Source organism: Mustela nivalis (assembly GCF_964662115.1).
Source record: "Mustela nivalis genome assembly, chromosome: 3".
Taxonomy (NCBI): Eukaryota; Metazoa; Chordata; class Mammalia; order Carnivora; family Mustelidae; genus Mustela; species Mustela nivalis.
In genome coordinates, this window is record NC_139022.1 from 50,912,200 (window position 1) to 50,930,502 (window position 18,303).

General features: G+C 51.0%; 1 protein-coding gene across 6 annotated transcripts in view; it reads right to left on the reverse strand.

Annotated features, from left to right (window-relative positions):
- The window catches only part of MCC (MCC regulator of WNT signaling pathway), a 435,968-nt gene that overhangs the window by 21,675 nt on the left and 395,990 nt on the right, over nucleotides 1-18,303 (reverse strand). For all 6 annotated transcript variants that reach the window (XM_082723700.1, XM_082723701.1, XM_082723702.1 and 3 more), the window contains 3 exons: nucleotides 17,016-17,119; nucleotides 14,177-14,360; nucleotides 2,563-2,797 (listed from right to left, as the gene is read on the reverse strand). In XM_082723700.1, the coding sequence (XP_082579826.1) occupies nucleotides 2,563-2,797; nucleotides 14,177-14,360; nucleotides 17,016-17,119 (523 nt within the window). The remainder of the gene's footprint in view (nucleotides 1-2,562; nucleotides 2,798-14,176; nucleotides 14,361-17,015; nucleotides 17,120-18,303) is intronic.

The following is an 18,303-nucleotide window of genomic DNA, read 5'->3' on the forward strand; positions in this document are numbered from 1 at the left end:
GGCTTTAACCTGCTGAGCCATCCAGGCGCCCCAGGGAGAGAGAGAATCTTAAGCAGGCTCCACACCCAGCACAGAATCCCAAGCGGGGCTCGATTTCAGGACTGTGAGAACATGACCTAAGCCAAAATCAGGAGTTGTAAGTTTAACTACTAAGCCACCTGGACAAACCATTTCTACTCCTTCAGACAATTTCTAGGATGTATACACATTTTATTTTCAAATAGCAAAGGGAGTATTTTGTACCACCAAAAATGTCTTTCCTGGCCAGAGTAACTTGGAATTTATCACACATGTTGGCTCAAATATATAAAGGAAATACTTAGGGGCACCTGGGTGGCTCAGTGGGTTAAGCCACTGCCTTTGGCTCAGGTGTCCTGGGATTGAGCCCCATATCGGGCTCTTTGCTCAGCAGGGAGCCTGCTTCTCTCTCTCTCATGTTCTCACAGTCCTGAACATGATGACTGGGACACAAAACGAAAGGGCAGCCTCACAGCTCATGCCACAGGGCACAAAGGCTCACAAGCAGGGCTCCCGAGTGGGGAGAAAGGTGCTGTAATCACAGACCCAGTGCCCGGCTCATGGGCAATGAGAGGAGAAATCAGCCAAGGTTGCAGGAGGATTCCCCAGACGGAGCAGAAGTCAGGGTCTGAGCTGAGTGGGTGGGTGGTGATAAGCCAGCTCAGAAGGAAAGGGCTCATTCCTAATCCGCTGCCACTGCCCAAAGTCTTCCCAGGATTCAATGAGACTCAAGACTGAGCCGCTGCCAAGGACAGGGACACATTGAGCAAGGCCTTGAGGGTGCTGGGCTGACCACTGCTGGTGTCTCCTCTTTCCAGAGGTGAGTTAACCAGAGGGAGGCCTGCTCTCTTGCAGGGACAGTGGTGGTTTCAACAAGAGACACCACTAATGAGCTATTAATACAGTACTTCCTCGGCCCACCTGGCCCAAAGGACATGCCTCTGGTCCCCAAGCTGGCTTCTGTCCCTGCCCTTCCTGTCTCAACACCTGGGGGCCAGAGACACTGCAGAACCCAAGGCTTTGTCAATCAGGCCTTTGTGCACAAGAGAGTGGAATTGGGAGGGCAGGCTCGGGGACTTGGCTCCCAGCTCCTACTTGCCACATCCGCAGGCCTTACAAGTGCCCACCTCTGCCCCAGGCCTGCTGAGACCTGGTGGCAGCCCTGCGGGACCGCGCTCCTGGCCAGTAGTTATCCTGTTATGGCTCCAGCGGAGTGCACACAATCCAACACAGTGGCCTGAGCTTCCCGAGTTCTTGCACACCTCACAGGTAAGGACAATCATCCCAGACAGCCTTCACTTCCAATACCAGCCACAAATACCGGGGGGGGTCCCCGGGCCACTTGCTCTTCTAGCCAACTCGGGGGTGTGCACAACCCACTCGGATCAACAACTCATCAGGAAAGCGCTGTACTTAAGATTGGGGCTTTACCACAGCGGGTGCACATGGGGGTGCCTGGAAGAGCACTGAACGCAGCTCTTTCCTGAGCCTCAGTGCCCAGGGACCTTACTGGGGTTTCATGACTGGGCACGATGGATGAAATCATTGGCCACAGAGGGAAACTCAATCAGCAGCCCTCCTTCCCTCTTTGGTCAAGGGGTTCAACATCCAGCCCTGTAATCACAGGCCCCATCCTTCCAGGGATAGCCCAGGTGCTGGCTTTCAGGGGGCTGGCCTGCAGTGGATGCATTAGCATAACAAAGACACTACTCCCAGTCAGGAAATTCCAAGGGTTTGAGGAGCTCCCAGGGGGAGCTGGGAATACAGACCAAGAATGTTCTTTACCATCCCACAGCTGTCTTCTGAGAAAGCACTCAGCAACGAAGGCCCCATTCTTGGCACCCCTGGCCAGAGCCATGCAAAGTGTGTCCTATGGAAGGGATGGCCATGTAACCACTTCCCAATGACAGGGGCTAGCTGTTCAAGAACGCTGCCCCCCCCCCCCCACTTTCCAGATGCCAGAAGATAATGCCAGGATCTTATCAGGAAGCACGGATGTGAAGGGCACTGACCACTTCCCTGAGGGGGTCAGGATGCTGGCGGGCTCTTCGTGGCACGGAAGGGAAAAGGACATCAGGACAGTGGGGGTCTCATCCAAGCGTTGCACCCGTCCTCACCCCATCCTCCTCTATTCCTCATTAACATCAGCATCCACCCCGGGAGCACCCCAAGCTCCTGGAGGGGAGAAGTCCTTTTACGGGGACAGGGGCTGTTCCCACCTCCAGGCACCTGATCTGGCTTCTCCTCGAGAACGAGGTGTTCCAGAGCGGAGGTGAGACACCCTGAGGCCGCCTCCGGAGTTCCTCTAACCCTCCAGGGTCATGTCCAGCTTCAGTGCCCCAGACACACGGAAACTAGTCCTGTCTACAAATGAGGCTCTGGCTGTCCTCCAGGGGGAGGTGACAGAACCCTGGCGGGTTGATGGGTCATCGTGGCTGACCCGTCATCATGGCTGACCTGCTTCCAGAGGGCCTATTCCTGTCTCTCCTGGAGGACCCGGCAGCACATGGCCCCAGGCTGCCTCGGACCCCAGCCCCGAGGTACCTTCATGGCCATCAGCTCCTGCATCAACACCGCGTTCTCCAGATCCAGCCGCTGGCTGTCCCCCCGGGGCTTCACGTCGTAGCTGAGGGGGTCGATGTGGATGCTCTCCAGCTCCAGCATGGTCAGCTTGACCGCGGCCCTGTCATTCCGGAGCTGCTGGATGTAGTCCTTCAGTCTCTGCTCGTCTTCCTTAGTGAACTCCGTGTCGCAGCTACTGGCTGTGGAGCTAGTTGTGCTGAGGAGACAGAGCAAACCTCTCACGATTTCCGGCCACTGAGAACGGGTCTTGTCCCGGACTCCCTTCCATACCCCATCTCTCCAACGGCCTTCCATGGTAACCCCCACCCCGTGCACCTCCCAAAAAAGCATTCTTTGTGCCATTGGGCCATTGATATTACCTTTTAGGAGAGAAATCAGTCTGAAGAATAACAGAAGTGCCTACCCCCTTTAACACAACATGTGGACCCTAAGAAGGAATTCTAAGGAAATAATCCCACAGAAGCAACAAGATACAAAGACATTGTGTGGCATAGATGACGTAGTTAATTTGGTACATTCCAAAAGAAGGCAAGTTGCATGGACACTTCAGTAGTAATTATGACATGGAGAAATGGGATAAAAGTAGTATTTGATTAAAAAATAGCCATACATGTGGGCCGGACTTAAAAAAAAAAAAAAGGATATGTTTAGGAACAAAGTTGAAGAACAAAATAGCTATGGTGTGATGTATAGATCCGTGTGTGTATGTATTCTCTCGTGTAAACACATGTCTAGGACTGCAACAGCAGTCCCCTTGGGGTAGGAGCTGGAAGGTGTGGTGGAAAAGGGGGAGTGGGGTACCATGAAACAAACCTCCATGTGTCTTGCTACTGTGACAACTTAGAAAGCAGGAGCCCCTCCCCCACACCCTCCTTCCGCCGCTAACCGTGCCATTCCTCCTGGCTCACGGCTGAGTATACTGTCCATCACAGGGACCCAGGTCCAACCACAGGGCCCTGGAAGCCATATTGAATGGTGATGGCTGCCAGACCTGAGGAGCAGTTAGGATGACCCCTGAGAACACAGCCGCCCCTGAAGGATTCTGTGTCACCCAGGCCACCATGGGAAGGTGAGCACCACAGGAAAACTGAGGCTCGGGCTCTTAAGAGGGCACTGACTTTTTCTGGCAGTGGGCAGGCTGTCCCCACTGGTTCAGAATGAGGCCCTCTGCACCCTGTCAGTCCTCAAACATTAGAGACCAGTGTGGATCTACAGTTTCTCTGGACCTACTACTGGTCCCGCCGACACTCGACATAGCCCTCATGGCTCTGGCCTTGGAAAGACGTTAGAATACAAGCTGGGGCCCACTGAACTCTCATCAAAACAAGCCAGGTTGGCACGATCATCTCTGTCACTACAGATTTGGTGACTGAGGCTCTGAGATGTTAGGTGGCTTGCCTGGTCATGAAGCTGGACACTGGTATACTTGGACTTGGGCCAGTGTCTTCTCATTCCTCAGGCCCATCCTCCCAAGACTCCTGTTGCTAGAAGCTGTGCCAGGAGAAAGGAGTGGTCCCCACAGCCTGCTGGCTGCTGGAGGCCCAGGCCTGCCTCCTCACCTCACCCTGGGACCCTAACAGGCACAGGACCCCAACTCAGCAGATGCAATGGCCCCATAACCCATGATGGGGACCATTCCACTCTTATGTGCGACACATTACCTAGAAGATGGGACTTCTAGAGATAAGGGTGAGGAGAAGGGATGAGCTGGAGCCCCGCCATGCAGCTGCCCGTGCACGGGAGGAAGCCAGCATCCTGGGGCTTGGGTGATCTTTGAGTCAGAAAACTCCCACTAGAACTGCAAGTTCCTGAGCACCAGAGACCCTTTGGGGCCACTCTCCCACCCTACCCTCTTCACCCCAGGGAGGCATACCTCCTTACAGGTTCTGATGATTCATTTCATGTGGCAGCAGGGCTAGTCTATAGCGCCCACGTGCGTGGCTGAACACCTACCTAGATGTCACTGTGAAGCTATTTTTTAAAAAAATGTATTTAACATTTATTTATTTAAGAGAGTGTGAGTAAGTGAGCACGGGGGGAGAGGGACAGAGGGAGAGAGAGAGGAACTCTAGCAGTCTCCCTGCTGAGCAAGGAGCCTGACACAGGGCTTGATCCCATGACCCTGAGATCATGGCCAGAGCCAAAATCAGGAATCGGACGCTCAAGCGACTGAGCCACCCAGGCACCCCGAGATGTAACATTTAAATCATTCGCTCAGTAAAGCAAACTACCATCCATGATGTAGGTGGGTTTCGTCCAATCAGTTGAAAGCCTTAAGAGAAAAGACTGAGGTCCCCCAAGAAAGAAATTCTGCCTCTGGACAGCCTTCAGATTCAACACTGCTACATCAAGACTTCCTTGGGTCTCTAGTCAGTGTGCCTGCCCTGTAGATTTAGGACTTGCCAGTCCCCATAATTGTATGAGCCAATTCCTTAAAATTAATCACTCTTTTCCCATATATACATACCACGACCTCTACCCCCATTGGTCCTGTTTCTCTGGAGAACCCTAATACAGAGGTATTACCTTGACCTGTAATCCAAGCACCTTTGCCACTTGGTAGATTTACAGGAAGCATGACTCAACCTCCCTGGGCCTACTTCCTCATCTGTAAAATGAAGTCGGACTGTAAAGGGTTTAGAACAGTGCCTAGCACGCAGTAAGCACTCAAGAAATAAATGTAGCTATCATTCGTTTAAGCGATACTGGAGGGCCACTGTGAGGTACTCTCCTAGGCCCTAGAAAAATCTCTGTTCTCACAGAACTCATATTCTAGCAGGGGAGACAAACAAGCAAAATACAGAGTACATCAGACAGTGAGAAGTACCACGGAGAAAAATGAAGCAATTACGGGAAGCACAAAGAGAAGATGGGCTTATTCTGTGCAACAGAGCTGTACGGAGGACCTGCATGAAAAGTTACATAAAGTAGACCTATGGATAGAGTAGACTCACAGGACGTGAAAAAGGGAGGTGTATGGATATTTAGAGGAAGAGCGATCCAGGCAGAGGACACAGCGAATGCAAAGGCCCTGAGGCAGTGAGTGTGGCTGAGCTGGAGTCAGTTAAGGGAGAGGAAGGAGGAGAGCTGCTCAGAGAGGAGGGTGTGTGTTGGGGGTGGGGGTGGTAAGGTCAGGGCGCCAGGTCCTGTCAGGTTTTATAAGGGTTGGCTTTTCCTCTAGAGTTAGAACGGAAGCCATTGGAGGGTTTGTGACAGAGCCATGATGTGATCTGCCTTTCATCTTAATAGGATCCCTCTGGGCTGAGGAGAGGTACAGGGAGCCAAGGGCAGAGGCAGGGGGATCCATCCTGGGCTCTTGTGACAATCTCGGGAAGAGTTGGCAGAAGCTGGGCGGCAGGAAGGAAGATACGGTTATTATGATCAGTCACCGTTCCTGTGGTTTCTCCGGCTGCGTTTTTTTTTTTTTTTTTTTTTAATTTATTTTTTATTTTCAGCATAACAGTATTTATTATTTTTCACCACACCCAGTGCTCCATGCAATTCGTGCCCTTTATAATACCCACCACCTAGTACCCCAACCTCCCACCCCCCACCCCTTCAAAACCCTCAGATTGTTTTTCAGAGTCCATAGTCTCTCATGGTTCACCTCCCCTTCCAATTCTCCGGCTGCGTTTTAAAAAGGACGAGAAGGGAGAAGCAGCAGCACCCTCTGGCCAGAGCACTTCAGGTGGCAATTTCATAAAGAAACAAGCTGCTCAAGAGAAGCAAATGAGCTAACAGTAGCCCCAGCAGAGGGCACTGGGGAGGTCTTTGGGACTTGGGGACTAGGGGAACTTCTCCCAGGGGGTGCTCAGGATCCCTCCCTCAGCAGCTGCCCTGCTCTGCAGTAAAGCAGGTCGCCCACAGCCATGGGAGATGGCCTGCCTGGAACAAAACCATTCAAGTGGGACTCAGCGCTCACCTTCAAGGACTGTCAACACAGACCTGGAGGGACAGACATCTAAACGTCCAGCAGAAGAACGACAATGAAACGAGAGCTGACTGTGGTGGTGGCCGTGTCCACAGTGCCTTCCACAGCGCTGAGCCTGGAGCTGTGCGCAGGGGCGCAGCAGGTCTGGACAGTGTGCACTGGGCAACAGCAGCACCTCCTTCCAGGGACCTGCCAGGAGGCTTCAGGAACGAAATTGATTCCCGGGGAGTTGGGACTCTGGGCTGGAGGTTCCCTTTACAACCCTCATCCTTCCTTACGTTAAAAATTACTATGTCAAGAAGACCATGGAGATGAACAAATACCCAAGTACCTACCACTCAGATGAGTTTTTTGACATAGCTTCTTTTCTTTTCTTTTTAAAGAAATAGAATACTTATACTCCAAGAATGCTTTATTCTCTTTTACTTAAAGAAATTTAAAAATCCGAAGGGCACTAGAAGCTTAGAGTTCTGTAATTATCTCACAGGCACTAAATTGATACTATTTGGGCAGACTTTCTACTCAACAGGGCTGGTGTGCCCAGTGGCGGCCAGTCGCTGCTGGGCTAGCTGTGTAGCTTGTTAGGAATGCACACTCCAGCCCTCCCAACCCACCCCAAGACCTCTAGAGGGGGAACTCTGGGAGTGGGCCCAGCAATCTGCATTCTAACATACCCTCCCCATCTCCTGAGGCACAGCCAGATTTGGGGACGACTGGTCTACCCCATAAGACAGGCGGGCGTTTGCACGGCAGCCTGTGGGGTAACTGGGCCGCCCTTCCCCAGGAAATCTCTAGGGGGAGGCCATACTCTCTTGGGCTGATCTGGCAGGTGCCAGTGGTTATGAGTAGATCTCTGACATCAGACAGATCTGAGCAGATGTTCTTCCTTTGCCTCTGCCTGGCTTTATGGTCCAGAGGAAATGACCCAGTATTCCCAGGCTGCATTAAATGGGAATACGAGTAAGTCCCCCATCACCAGGCTGTTGGAAGGGAACAACGGGTTCCGAAGCAGGCAGGGCCGGCCAGTGCAGCACTCCTTCTGGGGGAGTTGGAGAAACAGCTGTGCCCACCTCCAGGACCTCCCTGCACAGACTCAGGGGCTCCCTCTAGGGATGAGAGCCACCTAGCAAGTCATGCAGAATACGGGGGCTGAGGGAAAAGCAATGCAGCAAGTGCTGGACGAGACTACAGAAACCACCTAGAATGTTCAAGGAAACACCAACATGGGTAGGCAGAGGCTGACAGGCTTTAGGGTGTCCCAAACCCCCAAGGGTCTGGGACCTGATACCTGGCCAGGGGGAAGGCCTTTATTTCACCATCTCTACCATGAGTATAGTTTTCAAAAAAGAAGAAACAAGATCTCTCTCCCCAGATGGACCCTTGTGGGAAGTTCAGTGCTCTAAAATGCTCTTACAGAGCAAAGTTTGATTTCCAGATACACACTGCATCCCTGAAGCCTCTGTGGCTTCCCTCCCTCCCTTCCGGGAAGCCAGCAGGGAATGGATCAGGGAGGTTAATTACAATTCTGCCTTGTGGCCTAATGTTCCACTGTGGAATAGGATTGTGACAGTGTGAAAGGCAGGGAAGCCAGCCAGCCTGTCCTCTGCCTCCTGCAGACAAAAGCACTGCCGGTCTCCCGAGGGCCTGCTTTTGCTGCTGGGCCCGGGTTAGGTCATCCATTAGCTCTCCCAGCTTGGAATGCTGGCTGCTCTTGGCTGTCAAGGGGGAATGAATCTCTGCTCACCCGGACCAGTCGCTCCTTGTGTCCAGGGTGGGAGGCCTGTTCTCTGAGAGGGATTTCAGGGATGGCTGCAGGTAGAGAACCCCAGCCCACCCCAGAATGGTGGAACAGCCCATCTTTGCATTCTGTTCTGTTTTTTTTTTTTTTTTCCCCCCCAGGAAGCTGGGCCAGGTCACGTTAGTTTCTCCTTTCCGGGATGCTCTGCGGGAGCCCCTTCCTGCTGGCTTTGCTCCACGTCCATGAGTTGCCAGGAATCTTCTGGCACACTGCAAGGGGGTGGCCTACAGCCAGGGGGAGTGGGGGGGTGGTCAGTGCCGGTGGCCTGGGACACACTACCCTTCTACCTGCCCTGGCCATGATGGGACACGGACTCAAGTTTAGTGAAGCAGCTGCCGGATTTCAGATATCTGGTCCTCTGTTCCCCCGCTTCTTCATATCCCAGCCTCAACCTCCAGACAACTCCCCAGCCTGTTTTTTAGAAGAAAAATCCATTTTTTCTTCAGCCTCCTCGTCTTGTCATGGCAAAAAGCTAGAATGGCATTTCATTTCTTTGCCACAAAAACCAGAGATGGGTTTTTCCTTGAGTTTTTATCAATGTTTTATCTGGCCCCCAGTAAGATCTCATTTCCACCAAGGCACAGCTCATTTTCAGAAGGAAAATGCCATCAGGCCTGGCCTTCTGTTTTGCTGAGCATTTTAAGCTGATTTGAAGGAGGGGGTCAGCCACTCCTAGGTGACCCCCCCCCATTCCTCCAGACAGAGGACGGGCCTTGTCAACTGCCTGCACCTTGGGCCTTGTCAACTGCCTGCACCTTGGAGTGTTGGCTGTGGGTAGCTCCCCACCCTGTCCGACGATTGTCACTAAGGACTAAAAACATCTAAACACAATCCTAACCTTTCAGGTCTATATTCTCTCAGATGGTTATCAGAATTCTCTGGAATGAAGAAAAACTATCTGAAAAAACACAGGGAAAAGCTGGTGCCAGAAAACCGAAGTTCTCAAAACCTGCCTCGTTCCAGAAAGCTCCCAAGAACTTAGCTGTCAGTGGAAGTCCAAACGAGAAACAGATTCTATTTCCACAGTCATTTGTAAAGGTGTCCTTATAACAGTGTTGGAAAGGAGACCTCTCTCAACCAAACATTAACCTTTCCCTCATGCAGTCACTGGTAACACACCGAGATAAACGCTATCTAGGCCTCACAGCTACACTGGCGCTAACAATTTCCTGGACATTAGAAAAATTAAACATTATAATGATTTTCAACATCTCTAATAATTAGAAGACAGAAAGGAAAGTCTTAAGGGTATTTTTTTGCCCAGAGATCAGCAAAATAGAAAAAATCTATGCTACCCAGTTTTAGCAAGGGTTCGGAGGAAGAGGAGAAAGACGTCATCATGTATGGAGGCTCTCTGACCTTGGAAACAATCACTTTTGGGCCAGCAAATTATGCTTCTTTGAGTTTCCCACAGAAATTGCACAAGAAGGACAGGCGTGGGGTCCAGGACGGTGGCTCTAATGGTTAACAGTGAAAAGCTGGGTAGGAATGTCCAGTGAGAGGAAGTTGTTTGGATACATGAAGGACTGCCCTCCAGTGTGAGAGTGGGAAGCTACTGACAGACACGAATGTCACATGGAAAAAAATTTAATACTAAGGGGAAAAACAAATTTCGAGAGAGTCCATATAATAGGATTCTCAGATTAAAAAATTACATCTAATCATATTGTTAAAGATGCTGTGCTTTGGCCTGCTGGTGGAAGATTCCCATCCTCCATTTTCTCCTGGGACCCACCTCCTCTCTTCTCGCCTGTGTGGCTCCTGTGGGAACTGCCATGGCCACCGAGGACAGGTGAAGGGTGGGGAGGAGGAGGACTTGAGCCCTGGGGCAAGATGTCCCAGCTTGAATTTTTTTTTTTTTTACTTGACATCAGTGAAACCAGCCAGGCGGAGTTGTGCTGGTTTTCTGTCATCTGGAGTGTCTGCCTGCGGCAGGAAGATGAAGGCTGAGTGTGGGGAGCACAGGCTGGATGTGGGCAGCTCCTGTGCGTGGAATGGCCTTCTAACAAGGCCCCGTTTATGACAGAATATGATTCTGTCATTTTCAGCCAAGGGTCTTAACAAAGGAAAAACTGGACAGGTAAAACTGTGAGAAATACACCCTGAACTGTTTGTAGTGTCCTTTCTAGTGAGAATCGTCCTATGGAGAATTTGATATAATGCTTGGATTTTAATTTAGTTTTACAATGATCATGCAGTTCTGGGACATCTGACTGGCTAAGTTGGTTAAGCGTCTGCCTTTGGCTCAGGTCATGATCCCAGGGGCCTGAGTTCAAGCCCCACAGCGGGCTCCCTACTCAGTGGAGAGCCTGTTTCTCCCTCTCCCTCTGCCTCTCCCCCTGCTCATGTGCTCTCTTTCTCTCAAATAAATAAAATCTTTAAAAAACACATTTCAGGTCTCTACCTAGTCTTCATAGAGCCTAAAAGATAAATGACAAGGCCATTTGAGCAGCAGGCCTTAGCACCATGCTGTCGTGTTGAGGAATGTGTCTGAGCTGGGCTTCAGAATGTACTAGCACCTCTAAGCTTTAATCCCAAGGACTGTGGATGGATTCTCCTGATAGCTGGGATGAGAAAGCAACTCCTTTCTTCACAGGGATGAGAACAATTACAGTTACAACAGCCAGATCTGGTCTCTGACTCCCAGAAGCTTGCTGATGGTGGTGGCCCAGGCTTTTCCTAATGGGCTGGCCATTCTAATCCCATCCATCCTTTCAAAGGACAGGGTTCCACTGTCATCAACCCTCCTTTCTGCTCCAGGGAGACTTCACCTAAGACAACAAGCTTAGAATGTGAACAGTGGGCATCTTGAGTTCCACTGCCCTTACTCCAACTTGGGGGTGAATGGTCAGCCGGCTGGAACCCTGATGCCTGGAAGGTGCCCGGCTGCTCCCCAGAGAAGCTGCGGTGACCGGATTCCCATGGCGCACCGTGATCCCCACCCAACAGTGGTACAGAAGGGACGCAGCTCTAGTCTCCATTAGGACAGATCTGCTGAGGCTTATTCTGTCTTGGCCACATGTCCTTCTGTAGATTGAGATCAATGGCTGTGCTTCCATGAATGAACTGAAATTGTGATGCTTGACAGGAAGAGTGGGCTTGACTAAGGATTCCCTATTCCCATCTCATATGGTCCCTCTGTTGTGAGATGCTGAGAAAGCTATCCAGGCCATCGACGTTACTTACTTCCTCAGTCCATTAAGTCTATTGTAACTACTGATGAGGCTAGGACTGAATTTTTCAAGAGCGAAATAGCAGCATCTCTAGGCTCCTGCCAACAGTCAGGTGAAGGGCTGGCTACCATTTTTTATTCTCTTCGCTGGTAACTACTCTGCTGCTGTTCCTTTTCTAAACCACGACCCTCCTGTCATCAGCAGCCGTTCGTCTGCTGCCGGAAAGGCATCTGGAGACCTGACACTCAGCATTCCTTTCCTGAGACCTTGAGGAACAGCTGACCGACACTCTGATTAGGATTCTCCGGGCCAGTCGGTGATCGTGGGAGGCAAAGGGGGCTACGGAGCCAGACAGAGCTCCGACACAGAAAACTCCATCTCTTTCTCCCTCTAAACTTGACATGGGGGCAAGTCTGAGCTGGAATGACAAGATTTACACACAAAATTAGTCATTATAATTATGAAAAGGGTTGGTGGTTTGGGACGTTTTCTCAGAGCCCACGGGTCGCATAAGAATATTCTGGTTGTGTCAGGACGAGAAAATGTGGAATGCCACGCCAGTGGGCTGCATGTGGTTCTTCCTGGCCCACCCTGGCTGCTCGGACTCGGGTGGGAGGGAGAAAGTGAATTTTTAAGGACGAGAGAGTGGAATCTGAATTAGAGTCCACTGTACTTTGATGGAAGACCCATTTGAGGCGGAGAGCATCCTTAAAAAATAAAGACCATGGGGGCACCTGGGTGGCTCAGTGGGTTAAAGCCTCTGCCTCCGGCTCAGGTCATGATCTCAGGGTCCTGGGATCGAGCCCTGCATCGGGCTCTCTGCTCGGCAGGGAGCCTGCTTCCCCCACTCCCCCCCTGCCTACTTGTGATCTCTGTCTGTCAAATAAATAAATGAAATCTTAAAAAAAAAAAAAAGACCATGTCCTGAATTAAACTCAGCCTGTGTTAAGATATCACCAAAAATTAAATTTCTCTAAGAAAACTATCTCAGAATCAAGGCTCACCTGTACATTAAAGTATTTCCAACAAACACTCAAAATGAGGATCTCCCCTAGAAGGACAGTCTTTTTGTCCATTTTGTTTCCAAATTTGTCTCTGATCTGGATTAAAACGAAATTATTTGGGGAGTGGGGAGGTGTGAGCAAAGGATGTGTAACAAGCCCCTTCGAAGCTACTGAAACAGCACATATTCCCCGTCGACTGGCTTCTTGTGTTCTTGGATTCAACAGAACAGCATCACTGACAGCCCGGAGACTATGTTTCTACTCTGAATGAACTAGGAAATTATAGATCATACACATCTGGAAAAGCCATTAAGGAGAGCATCTGCTTTCTATGTTCAGCAGAAGAATGTGGTTTTTAAGACAAAAATAAATTATAATCTCTGTTTCACTGAATAAGATGACTGAGGCGCCGGAGTCAAAAGCGACGGGCTCCCTGGAGCCTGTGAGCACCTGGCCAGCTCTGCTGTTGGGAGCAGCCCCTCTCCCAAGGCCCCAGGGCTGGGGCAGATACATGGAGGCACTCAGCCAGATGGCTGGGTCCTGCCAGTGGGAAGAGAGACGGGAACATTTAGTTGCTTTCAGGCACCAAGGAAACGCCAGGATTTCCCCTGTGGCTCCTGGGGTCCCATCCAGCCTTCTGAGGTTCCTGTCACTCGGTCAGCAAGTGGATACTGTGTTTTTAACGTCGTGATATGCAGCCTGGTGTAGTGCCAAGAGTAATACGTTGGTGCCGAAGTGCTGGGGCTCAGTCCCAACTTGCCTCTGTCAGCCGTGAGACCTTACTTAGCCAAGTCACTTACAGATCTCTGAGCCCAGGCTCTCTCCCCTGTGCAAAAGGGGTAAGTCACCTTCCTGTGTCTTATGATTTGGCTACCACAGGAGAATCTGTAACAAAGTAGTTTCTAGACCTAGAACTGATACATAAAGGGAAGGTGTTCATAGGGCTTGGGTGGTAAGACCTGAGAAGATGGCTAGCAGAGGCTTCATTCTGATCCTCTACCCTGTTCTGGAAGAATCCAGTGGCTTCCACAAAGTATGCTCAGCCAGGTCTTCGCTGCTTTCCTCCCCATCTTTTTCATGTACCCGCTTCTAGATTCACAGACACTGAACCTGAACTCAGGCTCGTTGCTGAGTGTCTGCAGACGACCTGCTCTGAATTTGGCAACACTCTGCAGAGCAAAAGAGATGGGAGAGGAGGAGGCTATCGCCCTAGAAGAGCTTACGAAGGACAGAGGCCCGGGGAGAAGAGGGGAGGGAATGGAGCTCAGAAATCGGACCCAGCTTGGGTCGTGGATGCTTAGCAACTGTTTGCAGCAAATGAGCCTTATGCTACCCCAGATGCTCTCAGAAATCAAGAACTATGAAGAAATGGAGAACAGAACAAAATGGGAGCGAGCGCACCAGGCAGAAAGGGAGGCTTGGGTTCCACCTTCTTGTGCAAACATCCCTTCTGTCTGGGCTGTGGTCCCCACACTGGCCACGGAAGGCCCTTCCCAGCGTTTTCATGCTGACCCCCCGATTCCCCGGGTGGAACAGGCTGCAAGCATGGGGGCACCTCTGACCTCATCCAAGCCTCACAGGCTGAGAGCTGGGTCCCCACATGTTCGGCCCGGTGAGTAGACCACAGGCGCACACATGTCCGTCCAGTAGCAGAAGGGCTGAGAATTACCTGGTGTGGCTGTTGGAGGAGAGGCTCTCCCAGGGTTGCACACTGCAGCCAGCCACGGCGAATGCGCCCCCGCAGCTGCCATCCAGCTTCATGAGCAGGGCCTTGGCCGCATTCTCAGCTGTCTTCCGGCAGTCGTGAGCACGCTTGAGCATCTGAGTGATGTTCTCGTCCCCTGACTGGTCTCCTGTGTTACAAAGAGGCCAAAGGATTAATCCACACGCTTGTACATGAGACAGGCCTGGGAGCATGGTCCGGATCATCAGTTTTGGCTACTTGGGGCAGAGATGGCCCGGGGGAGAGAAACGAGCAGGAGATGGCCAGTGAAGAGACACATGGGCAGGGCCGGGAACCGTCCCTTAGAAACTGTACGTAGCAAGGCACGTCTCTGCCCTAGGCTCTGCTGTCCCTATCAATGAAGGGCTGGCCAGCGTGATCTCTGAGGCCTGTCTCTCGCTCTAACATGCTGTGATTTTCTAAGGATCCAGGCTCCTGAGTTCTCCCATTCAGCTGCAATTTACCACATGGCCATTCTTTCCTGTGGTGGCACATTCTCATGAATGAAGCCCGAACTGTGCCTTGCACACAGCCAGAGCTTTGCTTCGAGCTTTGGATAAGCAAGAGAAACACTGAAGAGTTAAGATGAGCACCTGAGATCAGCAGTGTATTTTCTCTACCACTGCTGTCCCTAACTCTGCTGTCTCTGCTGGAGCATGGTTCGTGACAAGCCCTGAAGCCTCTAGGAGTCAGGTCCCTGGGCTGGAGCAAGACATCAGGAACGGCGGGCACCCACACAGGGCCAGACAGCGACTTCCTAGCCAAAGATGTTCATGTTCTTGTTGTGTTTTCAAAACCATCCTGGCCCAACAGGTCACCATTTTGCTACCTCTTCAGCCTAGATCCCTAGTCTTCGAAGTAATTTCAGATGAAATCATATGCTAAAGCCCAAGGCACCAAAATGGTAAATGCAGAACTGGGTGACGTGAACAGGCGTGGGGGTCCTACATTCTGGTTTTCCCCCCATCCTCCAAACCCACTGCTGAGGTCCCAAGAGACTCCTCCAGCCTCCCAGGACACAGTTTGAAAACCGCTGGTCTAACTCATCTAGGATGAACCTAATGAATGCCTGTGTCATCGACAAGAAACTGAAATAAGCACAGGGGCTGGTACTGGCAGCAATGTCATCAGCTAGTCCTCGCCCGGCCGGGCGCCTCTAGGGCCCATTAGAGCGCAACGGTGGGTCCACAGCTGCCGTCAGCAGAATGGAAGGGAGATTTCATAAGGAACAGCCCCAGGTAAGCCAACTCACAGCTTTATGGAGACTGGGGAAGAAGCATGGGTGTCCCCATCCTGCAGGGTGAGCTTTCCTGGACCACCCCCTCCCCCGCCCCCGCGGCCACGTCTCTGACAACTTTCATGCCTGCCTTCCTTCCTTCCACAAATGAGCTAGTTTGTATCCATCTTACCAACTGATTGCTCTTTGAATTCTGTTTTGAAGCAGGCATGATATTACTGACTGGCTCGTTTGATAAATATATCATGAGCTACCCAGGATTATGTTAATACAAAGCATTTCATTATTGATTTTACATATTTTAAATGCAGATTCATAAGCCCTTCCAGCTCCTACCAAGTAACTGTGCCAAGTAGAGAGAAGCCTAATAAAAGGTACCTTTCCAGGACAGGATGGTTTAAAGGCATCTTCTGATCATACAAACTGGAAATAAGAGGATTGATTTTTTTCCCCTTTAATTGATCATTTTCCTTAATACAGATATTTAAAAGGAAAAAAAAAACTTGACAGCATGCCAAGATCATTTTAGGATCTGTTTAATATGAGGTATAAAGTTTTATGGTTTAGTGAAAAGACCCTGAAAAATGAGGGTTCTAATGGAAATGCTGGCAGAGTTTCTACATCTGGGCTGGGATATTAATACTCTTAAAAAGGGGTGGGGGGAGGAGGGTGGTCACCCATGCAAATGGAGACCTGCTCCCTTGCTTGGTATCTTAGATATGAAGCAGGAAATTAATGCCTGGGATACTTCCTTTCCTTCAGATTTGCTTCATATTCCTGTCCAGGTCAAAACTGAAGGAGGAAAAACCTGTCAGTGTTCAGTGCCCAAGCTAGACCCCAGGTGAGGGGGAGGAGCTGGTAAGAACAATGGGGTAGGGATGCAGATGCACTCCGGAGGCCCCCATGCCAACCCTCTTTGCAAGGTGCATCCTGGAAGGGCGGCCCCAGTGAAGGCTCCCAGCCATTGCCGAGTGCGAGGCAAGTGGGTTGGCTTACCCCTCTGTTCGCCCACAGGGCTGAGCTCTGTGTCCCAGGGAGAGTCCTCTGAAGTGGACAGCAGGGTGAGGAACCATTTCCTCTGTGTTTAAGAGGCACCTGGAGACCCGGGAGGGGGAACCCATGCCTCAACACCACCCAGAAGCAAAGTCAACAGAAGCGGTGCATCTCAGCAAAGGCTACATGGGCAGCAAAGGGACCCTTAACAGTCAGCATCCCAGAGAGAGGCTGTGGGAAAGTCGGTCCCTTTCATCACAAACTGGGGGCCTCCTGCTCCATCTGGTCCTACTGTTGGCCTGGGAGAGTATGTTTCCTAAGAGGGCTTGATTGTTTTAACTTGCCTGTAATTCTGTTTCCACTCCAGTTCTTGCCGCATTCAACATAAACAATTTACTCACTCAGTCATGAGGAAAAAACGAAAAACACACTTGACAAGCGAATTTCATGTCATCGGGAGGTATTCTAATACCAACAGCGAAATGGGGGCACCACAGAGCCCAGGAGGCAGGGAACAAGGAGGCAGAGGGAGGGAGGAACTTGGGCCACACTCACCAGGGGAGGACCCCACGCCGGCCGCCCGGAACTGCCCCAGGATGAGGCTCTGCTCGCTCTCAGCCAGTGCCAGGAGGAGTTCGTAGGCTTCGATGCACTGCTCACTGGAACAGAAACACACGGCATCCTCAGCTCTGGCAGAGGACAGGGAGCCTCCTCAGTGCTGCACTGTCCCCTGGGGAAGCAGATCCAGACCTGCTTCTCGGCCTCGCTGTCCACAGAAGCAAGGAAACACCTGCAAATATTCCTGTATAAAGCCAGGGGCTTGCTGCTCTGCTCTGATGCCCACCCTCTCCCCTCTCACTTAAACTTAAAACTTTTGGTTTAAACTAGGGTCTGGGGCACCAGGGTGGTTCAATCAGATAAGCATCCAACTCCTGACTTTAGCTCAAGTTGTGATCTCAGCGTAGTGAGATGCAGCCCCGTGTGGAGCTTGCTTGGGATTCTCTCCCTCTCCTTCTGCCACTCCCCACCCCCACTTGTACCCATGGGCACATGCTCTCTCTCTAAAAATAAATAGATCAATTGGAGCACCTGGGTGGCTCAGTGGGTTAAGCCTCTGCCTTCGACTCAGGTCACGATCCCAGGGTCCTGGGATCGAGCCCCACATCGGGCTCTCTGCTAGGCCGGGGGCCGGCTTCCCTTCCTCTCTCTGCCTGCCTCTCTGCCTACTTGTAATCTCTGTCTGTCAAATAAATGAATAAAATATTTAAAAAAAAATAGATCAGTGAACTAGGACCTAGATAGATACAAGAGAAGCAATAAAAGTGGGAGAGTTGGGGCCCCTGGGTGTCTCATCGTTAAGCATCTGCCATCCGCTTCGGTCATGATCTCAGGGTCCTGGGATCAAGTCCCGCATCGGGCTCCCTGCTCAGTGGGATGCCTGTTTCTCCCTCTCCCATGACCCCTGCTTGTGTTCTCTCTCTTACTGTATCTCTCTCTGTCAAATAAACAAATAAAATCTTCAAAAAAGGAAAAAATAAAGCGGGAGAAGTAAGCTTACTGCTTCTTTAACGATTGGCTAAACAGGAAAGGTATTATGCCTGTGGTAGCCAGCCTCCAAGATGTCCCCCACTGACCCCATATGCTAGTGTCCACACCCTCGTGTTGTCTTTTTCTGCACTGTACCAGAGTTAGTCTATGGGACTAAGAGGATATGGAATATCACTTCCAAGATGAAGTTATTTAAAAGCATGGTGACTTCCATCTTGGTCACTCTCTCTTCTCCCTTCATGTCCTCTCTTGGATCATCCTCTCTAGAAAAAGCCAGCTGCCATGTCTTGAAGAC